The sequence below is a fragment of the Oncorhynchus nerka genome, unplaced genomic scaffold, assembly GCF_034236695.1.
Source record: "Oncorhynchus nerka isolate Pitt River unplaced genomic scaffold, Oner_Uvic_2.0 unplaced_scaffold_4117, whole genome shotgun sequence".
NCBI lineage: Eukaryota > Metazoa > Chordata > Actinopteri > Salmoniformes > Salmonidae > Oncorhynchus > Oncorhynchus nerka.
Window position 1 is genome coordinate 6,793 of NW_027037178.1, and position 8,914 is coordinate 15,706.

An 8,914-nucleotide genomic window follows, 5' to 3' on the forward strand; every position below is an offset into this window, starting at 1 on the left:
TCAATATTTTAGCACATAAAATATTAACTGCTGTTACTAATATCATCAATAATGTTTACAGTTTTAGAATTAGACACCAGTGCTTCTTCGACTTGCATAGATGACAGTACTTGGATAACAGAGCAGAGCTCCCTGGCCATGACGATAAGCTGAACAAGTAGAACAACGCCCTTGACAGTGCTCATACACTGGCAACAGCCACCTGTCCCAATGGTGGATCATGTCACCTCCAAATTGGCAGAATGGCATCCGTATATGGATCATATGGATAATCTCTTGGAAAGGTCATTGGCCAGTAGGAATTGGAAAGGTCATTGGCCAGTTGGAATTGGAAAGGTCATTGGCCAGTAGGAATTGGAAAGGTCATTGGCCAGTAGGAATTGGAAAGGTCATTGGCCAGTTGGAATTGGAAAGGTCATTGGCCAGTAGGTATTGGAAAGGTCATTGGCCAGTAGGAATTGGAAAGGTCATTGGCCAGTTGGAATTGGAAAGGTCATTGGCCAGTAGGAATTGGAAAGGTCATTGGCCAGTAGGAATTGGAAAGGTCATTGGCCAGTAGGAATTGGAAAGGTCATTGGCCAGTAGGAATTGGAAAGGTCATTGGCCAGTAGGAATTGGAAAGGTTATTGGCCAGTAGGAATTGGAAAGGTCATTGGCCAGTAGGAATTGGAAAGGTCATTGGCCAGTAGGAATTGGAAAGGTCATTGGCCAGTAGGAATTGGAAAGGTTATTGGCCAGTAGGAATTGGAAAGGTCATTGGCCAGTAGGAATTGGAAAGGTTATTGGCCAGTAGGAATTGGAAAGGTCATTGGCCAGTAGGAATTGGAAAGGTCATTGACCAGTAGGAATTGGAAAGGTTATTGGCCAGTAGGAATTGGAAAGGTCATTGGCCAGTAGGAATTGGAAAGGTCATTGAACAGTAGGAATTGGAAAGGTTATTAGCTACAGATCAAAGGCAAGCCACAGTGCTAGAATAAGTAGAACAAGCTTGCTCATTTTGAGTGCACCCATGACTTTACCAGTCAAATCGCCATGGTCAGAGGTTCCAGACCGTTCTATTCGTTCTACTTCTATGAGGCAAGGCCCTGCAGGACAAAATAAATAGACCCTCCATCTGGTTCTCTTCTGTCAGCAGCTCTATGTGCACATCATGAGACCACATCAACTTAACAATCAGTCATGATCATGTGTGAGGGACTATTGAACTGTTCAGACAGTCAGTAACTGTTACAGTGATGTTACAGTTTCCCAAACTCCATGCTCGGGACTCCAAGGGTGCACGTTTTGGTTTTTGCCCAAACACTACAAAGCTTGATGGTTAGTTGATTATTTGAATAAGCGGTGTAGTGCTTAGGAAAGAAAGGAAACCCCGGGGTCCTGAGGACTGAGTTTGGGAAACCCTGAGTTACAGTGGTAATAAGTTAAAATGGGGAGTCCAGGTCCTTCAGTTCCAACAGGTACTTGCTAAGTGCCTTCTCAGAAGCCCAGCACCCTACAGCCATGGAGCCCTTCAGGAGCCACTTAAGCAGTCCCACAGTGACCCCTGGAGAGACAAGGGGAGCCAGAGTCTTGACCCCCACCATAGGGGCCACCATTTGGGGCAGGCTGAGGGCCACACTGCCCAGGGCCCCGACAGCGTTTCCCGCAAACAGACACACGGTGAGCGAGCAGGAGACGGCAGAGAGCGCCAGACAGCGTGACATCAGCATCAACTCGTCCGCTGACAGCCAATCGCAGAGCACCGGGAGGAGAGCTGAGCCAATAAGGAGGGTGTTGGCTGTGGTGCGGTCTTCGCTGAGCCACAGGAAGCCGAAGGAGACTAGCGGTGGAGCCAGGACCTCGCCGGCCCACTCCAGGTCCCCCTGTACAGAGGTCAGGTATGGGCTGAAGGAGACAGGCAGGGTGCAGAGGCCTGAGGAGAGACCGAGCAGAAAGAAACCCACTGCTGGAGCTCTGTGGTCCTACGAGAGAAAGAGGGAGATGAGGGAACATTCAGGGTGAGCAGAAAGAAACCCACTGCTGGAGCTCTGTGGTCCTACGAGAGAAAGAGGGAGATGAGGGAACAGTCAGGGTGAGCAGAAAGAAACCCACCGCTGGAGCTCTGTGGTCCTACGAGAGAAAGAGGGAGATGAGGGAACAGTCAGGGTGAGGAGAAAGAAACCCACTGCTGGAGCTCTGTGGTTCTACGAGAGAAAGAGGGAACAGTCAGGGTGAGCAGAAAGAAACCCACTGCTGGAGCTCTGTGGTCCTACGAGAGAAAGAGGGAGATGAGGGAACAGTCAGGGTGAGGAGAAAGAAACCCACTTCTGGAGCTCTGTGGTCCTACGAGAGAAAGAGGGAGATGAGGGAACAGTCAGGGTGAGGAGAAAGAAACCCACTGCTGGAGCTCTGTGGTCCTACGAGAGAAAGAGGGAGATGAGGGAACAGTCAGGGTGAGCAGAAAGAAACCCACTGCTGGAGCTCTGTGGTCCTACGAGAGAAAGAGGGAGATGAGGGAACAGTCAGGGTGAGCAGAAAGAAACCCACTGCTGGAGCTCTGTGGTCCTACGAGAGAAAGAGGGAGATGAGGGAACAGTCAGGGTGAGGAGAAAGAAACCCACTGCTGGAGCTCTGTGGTTCTACGAGAAAGAGGGGAACAGTCAGGGTGAGCAGAAAGAAACCCACTGCTGGAGCTCTGTGGTCCTACGAGAGAAAGAGGGAGATGAGGGAACAGTCAGGGTGAGGAGAAAGAAACCCACTTCTGGAGCTCTGTGGTCCTACGAGAGAAAGAGGAGGATGAGGAACAGTCAGGGTGAGGAGAAAGAAACCCACTGGGCTGGAGCTCTGTGGTCCTACGAGAGAAAGAGGGAGATGAGGAACAGTCAGGGTGAGCAGAAAGAAACCCACTGCTGGAGCTCTGTGGTCCCACGAGAAAGAGAAATGAGGGAACAGTCAGTGAGCAGAAAGAAACCCCACTGCTGGAGCTCTGTGGTCCTACGAGAGAAAGAGGGAGATGAGGGAACAGTCAGGGTGAGCAGAAAGAAACCCACTGCTGGAGCTCTGTGGAGAGAGAAAAGAGAACGGAACAGTCAGGGTGAGCAGAAAGAAACCCACTCGCTGGAGCCTGTGGTCCTACGAGAGAAAGAGGGAGATGAGGGAACATTCAGGGTGAGAAAGAAACCCACTGCTGGAGCTCTGTGGTCCCACGAGAAAGAGGGAGATGAGGGAACAGTCAGGTGAGCAGAAAGAAACCCACCGCTGAGCTCTGTGGTCCTACGAGAGAAAGAGGGAGATGAGGGAACAGTCAGGGTGAGGAGAAAGAAACCCACTGTGGTCCTACGAGAGAAAGAGGAACAGTCAGGGGTGAGCAGAAAGAAACCCACTGCTGAGCTCTGTGGTCCTACGAGAGAAAGAGGGAGATGAGGGAACAGTCAGGGTGAGGAGAAAGAAACCCACTGCTGGAGCTCTGTGGTCCTACGAGAGAAAAAGAGGGAGATGAGGGAACAGTCAGGGTGAGCAGAAAGAAACCCACTGCTGGAGCTCTGTGGTCCTACGAGAGAAAGAGGGGAGATGAGGGAACAGTCAGGGGTGAGGAGAAAGAAACCCACTGCTGAGCTTCCTCTGTGGTCCTACGAGAGAAAGAGGGAGATGAGGGAACAGTCAGGGTGAGGAGAAAGAACCAGTCATGACAAATAATCAGTGGCAAAGGGGTTGAGAATGGTTTAATGGTACACAAGAGTTACCTCAAGTGTCTCACTCAGGTGAACACCAATATATCCCAAAATTACCTTGAAGAGCTGATATGCTGTGTACAGGGCAGAGACGGACAGTGTGACGTTGGAACATGCTGTGATCAACTCTGTCAGACAGCCTGCCATTGGTCTTGACTCAAATCCAAAGCTACAGTTGGAGGATCACTGTTCATTTGATATGAAGAGACTGAGGGATTTGTGAAAGAGAAGAAGTTTTCAGATATCTGCAAGTAAACTGTTGAATACAATACCAAAGTTGAGAAAATACTGTTGAAAGTAAGCTAGTAGTCTTGTCTTGCACCATAGCTATGTGTACAGTGTTAACATTCTAAACAGCTATGTTTCAGGTAAGTAGCCACGTTTAGAATGACCAAAGGCAAGACTGAAACTCATATGTGAGCTTAAAAAATATCTGTTAACATTCAACATTACCTGTCTCTGTTCCGCTTGTTTGAACACGTGAGACAAGCAGTACCAGGATGTGGGCGTTCCCAGACCGTAAACAACTGCGCATGCTCGGCTCGGCTTCCACCAAATTGGAAAATATGGCGGCGCTGTTGACAACAGTAACAGAGCAGTGGATACGAGAGAAGGTACATCTAAATCACCATTGCCTTGGTAATATATTTGACACTTAAATTATAGCTTGTAAGTTGGTAGCCTAGATGTATGATTAGTTTGATTTAAAACCAGTTTTAAACTTCCATTAATAGCTAATTAACGCACAGAGACTTTGCTTAGTGCTAACGTTAGCTCGCCTGCTAGGCTAGCTGACAAAACAGTGTTTTGAATTTGTCTGGCCACAGGTAGCTATCTAGTGAAAGATGGACAACGTTACCATGGGTCTACAACTACCCAAGTACTCTACTTTGATTGCTGGCTACTAACATTCATGACCACTTTACAGCAGATGTGAGATCACTGAGCCTCCCAGGATCATACAAGGAGAAAATCAGGCATCTGGGAATCTCACTAAAGAACTTTGTCCGTTTGAAAACACTGAACCTCTCCTGTAATGCACTAATCTCTGTCGAGGTGAGATGTCTATCAACAGACAAATGTATATACAGTACATGGTGAAATGGTGACTGAAGTCTGAGTGTGTAGATGTGTAGATCTGATTGCGTCCACAATGGTACGCTATTACATATTATTCCCTATATAGTGCACTACTTCTAACCACTGTTTTGGGCAAAAGTAGTTCACTATGTAGGGAATAGGGCACAATTTGGGACATACACTGAATGTGTAAGTCACATTTGTTTGAGTGGGTATAATTTGTGGAACGTTCCAACAGGAATCTGGTTTCCAACAAACAACGCATAGTAATACAAAGTAACATGATAGAGTCACCTCGCTAACTAGCTGCCGAATAGGCATCAACTCACCACGTAGCTTATTCTTCATGTTTGTCCATAGGCTACCAGAGTGAGGACAGACATTTTTTGGTGAGGTGATTTAAAAATGTAATGAAATAGCCCATTCCCTACCCTTTATCTTAATCTGCCTCTATACAACTTTGTATGTGTTGTTTGTTGGCAACCTTGTTATTTACTAAGTTCTTGGAACAGATTCCTGTTGGAATGTTCCACAAATTATACCCCCCCCCCCTCCTATTTGTTTATTTCTATGTTTGTTCATCTATAGGGGGTCCAACACTTGAAGAGGCTGGAGAGGCTGAACTTGTACTACAACAACATTCCCTCCCTTCAGGAGGTCAAAGTGCTCTGGCAGCTGACTGCTCTGAGAGAGCTGGACCTGAGGCTCAACCCTCTGGCTAAAACAGATCCACACTACCGCCTGTACTTTGTGCACGCACTGTCCAACCTTCGCAGGCTTGGTACCTATAGCTACCATATGTTCATTGTGGGTCCGATTGGCTGTCCAATTACTTTGCTGTTAGATAGTTCTTCTTACCAATCTGACATTTGATGTTTGTTTTATATTGTTTTTTTTCTTCCTGTAGATGACTGTCCAGTCAGGGACAGTGAGAGAAGAGCTTCAATCATGCATTTCTCCTCAGACTCTGTGCTCCGACCCCAACAGACAAGCTCCTCGGAGACAGACATCACTGATCAGAGGTACTGTACACTACAGTATTAGACAGACATCACTGACCAGAGGTACTGTACTCTACAGTATTAGACAGGCATCACTGACCAGAGGTACTGTACTCTACAGTGTTAGACAGACATCACTGACCAGAGGTACTGTACTCTACAGTGTTAGACAGACATCACTGACCAGAGGTACTGTACTCTACAGTATTAGACAGGCATCACTGACCAGAGGTACTGTACTCTACAGTGTTAATACACCAGCTTGCTAATGTCAGGAGGTCTTGTTTGCACACCAAGGTCTCTTGTCTGCATTAGATATTGATTTGTATTATTAGAAAACACCCAGAAAGACAAACTTCAGATTTCATTTTATTTAACTAGTAAGCTGTTCTTTTGTGTCATTGTTTCCAATAGTGTGTACAGTGACGTTACAGTGTTATAGATTGTATTATACAATATTCTTCTAGTAGTGCTATGTTATGACGTAATGCGTGTTTGATTGGTGTGTTCCAGGAGCAGTAAGTTGAGGATGGCCTCAGTAAATCGCCTGGCCAAGAAGCTCTCTGTCCTGGATGACAACGATGACATAGTGTTGAACCTTGTCGCTAAGAGCAACTGGGACCAAAGTGAACCTCTGTTCCTGACTGGCTCTTCCCACAAGGAGTCAGAGTCCCAGCTTTATCATCAGATCAGAGAGGAGTGTGAGTTTATGTTGTTTGATCACAGAATACTACATCATTATTTTAATAATGACAAATGACAGTATGAAGTGGTATTAGAGTGTGATGTACACCATGACTGTTAATGTAGGGACAGTCCACCAGGGGGAGACAAATGTTCTTATTTTTTCCCTAGGAACATGGGGAATTTAGCTCATTTATGGCAAGATTTCAGAGATTTAACCTTAATTGATTTCATTCAGTACTTGATGAAATGTATGTTTAACTAGTTACATTTACGGTCTACCTTTTTTCAAGTGAGCAAACAAGCCTTCAGTATAAAATGCATGTTTTATTTTCATTATGATCAGCTTGTCATTCCCAGTCCAATGGTCAACGTTTAAGAGAAGGATCTCAAGCGAAAGGTTCTTCCTCCTCGTTGAAAACGTCAGAGGGGCCGAGGGTAACCTTTAACCCGCAGAGAAGCACAGCGGGACTAGCTCTGGATGGGAGGAGCGAGAGAAACTCCCCAAACACCTGAGAGTCACGGCCAAGGGCCACTTCACCCCTCACCCTGGTGAGGTGACACTGAATATCCTCTCTGTCACCGCCACAAATCAGATGGCATGAATGGCCTAATACAACATTCTGAGTGTTTTGCACTGGTTTCCTCTTCCTTTAGATAAAGTTGACCAGCAGAAGTCTTCCTTGTAAAGATCCGCCCCCCCAGTCCAAGAAGTCCCTGTCCCAGTAGGTCTGATGCCACCAACCCCATCCTGCACCCTCCCAGACTGTCCTACCATAACACCCAGCAGACAGCAGGGGGCTCCACCTCACCACAGAAACATGCCAAGCAACAGAAGGTGAGACGTTTCAGAGAGAGAACCCACTTATCCCTACCGTACCATTCATCCACCCTAGAGAAAACCCACCTATCCCTACCGTACCATTCATTAATCATAGAGAAAAACCCACCATCCATTCATCCACCTAGAGAAAACCCATTCATTATTAATAGAGAAAACCCACCTATCCCTACAGTACCATTCATTAATCATAGAGAAAACCCACCTATCCCTACAGTACCATTCATTAATCATAGAGAGAACCCACCTATCCCCTACTGCACTATTAATCCAATCAGAGAAAACCCACCTATCCCTACCGTACCATTCATTAATCATAGAGAAAACCCACCTATCCCTACAGTACCATTCATTAATCATAGAGAAACCCACCTATCCCTACAGTACCATTCATTAATCATAGAGAAAACCCACCTATCCCTACAGTACCATTCATTAATCATAGAGAAAACCCACCTATCCCTACAGTACCATTCATTAATCATAGAGAAAACCCACCTATCCCTACAGTACCATTCATTAATCATAGAGAAAACCCACCTATCCCTACCGTACCATTCATTAATAATAGAGAAAACCCACCTATCCCTACAGTACCATTCATTAATCATAGAGAAAACCCACCTATCCCTACAGTACCATTCATTCATCATAGAGAAAACCCACCTATCCCTACCGTACCATTCATTAATCATAGAGAGAACCCACATCCCTACGTACCATTCATCCACCCTAGAGAAACCCACCTATCCCTACAGTACCATTCATCCAATAGAGAAAACCCACCTATCCCCACTGTACCATTCATCCACCCTAGAGAAAACCCACCTATCCCTACAGTACCATTCATTAATCATAGAGAAAACCCACCTATCCCTACCGTACCATTCATCCACCCTAGAGAAAACCCACCTATCCCTACCGTACCATTCATTAATCATAGAGAAAACCCACCTATCCCCAGTACCATTCATCACCTAGAGAAAACCCACCTATCCCTACCGTACCATTCATTAATCATAGAGAAAACCCACCTATCCCTACAGTACCATTCATTAATCATAGAGAAACCCACCTATCCCTACAGTACCATTCATTAATCATAGAGAAAACCCACCTATCCCTACAGTACCATTCATTAATCATAGAGAAAACCCACCTATCCCTACAGTACCATTCATTAATCATAGAGAAAACCCACCTATCCCTACCGTACCATTCATCCACCCTAGAGAAAACCCACCTATCCCTACAGTACCATTCATTAATCATAGAGAAAACCCACCTATCCCTACAGTACCATTCATTAATCATAGAGAAAACCCACCTATCCCTACAGTACCATTCATTAATCATAGAGAAAACCCACCTATCCCTACAGTACCATTCATTAATCATAGAGAAAACCCACCTATCCCTACCGTACCATTCATCCACCCTAGAGAAAACCCACCTATCCCTACAGTACCATTCATTAATCATAGAGAGAACCCACCTATCCCTACAGTACCATTCATTAATCATAGAGAAAACCCACCTATCCCTACAGTACCATTCATTAATCATAGAGAAAACCCACCTATCCCTACCGTACCATT

The 8,914-nt window shown here is 45.8% G+C and overlaps 2 protein-coding genes across 2 annotated transcripts; one reads left to right on the forward strand and one right to left on the reverse strand.

Moving 5' to 3' along the window:
- Nucleotides 1–1,279: 1,279 nt before the first annotated feature.
- LOC115118842 (transmembrane protein 276-like) lies at nt 1,280–4,242 on the reverse strand. Its single transcript, XM_065014264.1, has 3 exons — nt 4,164–4,242; nt 3,768–3,918; nt 1,280–1,961 (listed from the first exon to the last, which is right to left on the reverse strand). The coding sequence occupies exons 2-3, from the start codon at nt 3,855–3,857 to the stop codon at nt 1,422–1,424; spliced, it is 630 nt and encodes a 209-aa protein (XP_064870336.1). The 5' UTR covers nt 3,858–3,918; nt 4,164–4,242; the 3' UTR covers nt 1,280–1,421.
- Nucleotides 4,243–4,276: 34 nt separating this feature from the next.
- LOC135566580 (centrosomal protein of 72 kDa-like) lies at nt 4,277–7,107 on the forward strand. Its single transcript, XM_065014265.1, is given in 7 exon segments — nt 4,277–4,349; nt 4,639–4,766; nt 5,379–5,571; nt 5,698–5,812; nt 6,305–6,492; nt 6,822–6,926; nt 6,929–7,107. Coding segments are annotated over 7 exon segments (954 nt in total). The 3' UTR covers nt 7,081–7,107.
- Nucleotides 7,108–8,914: the final 1,807 nt, after the last annotated feature.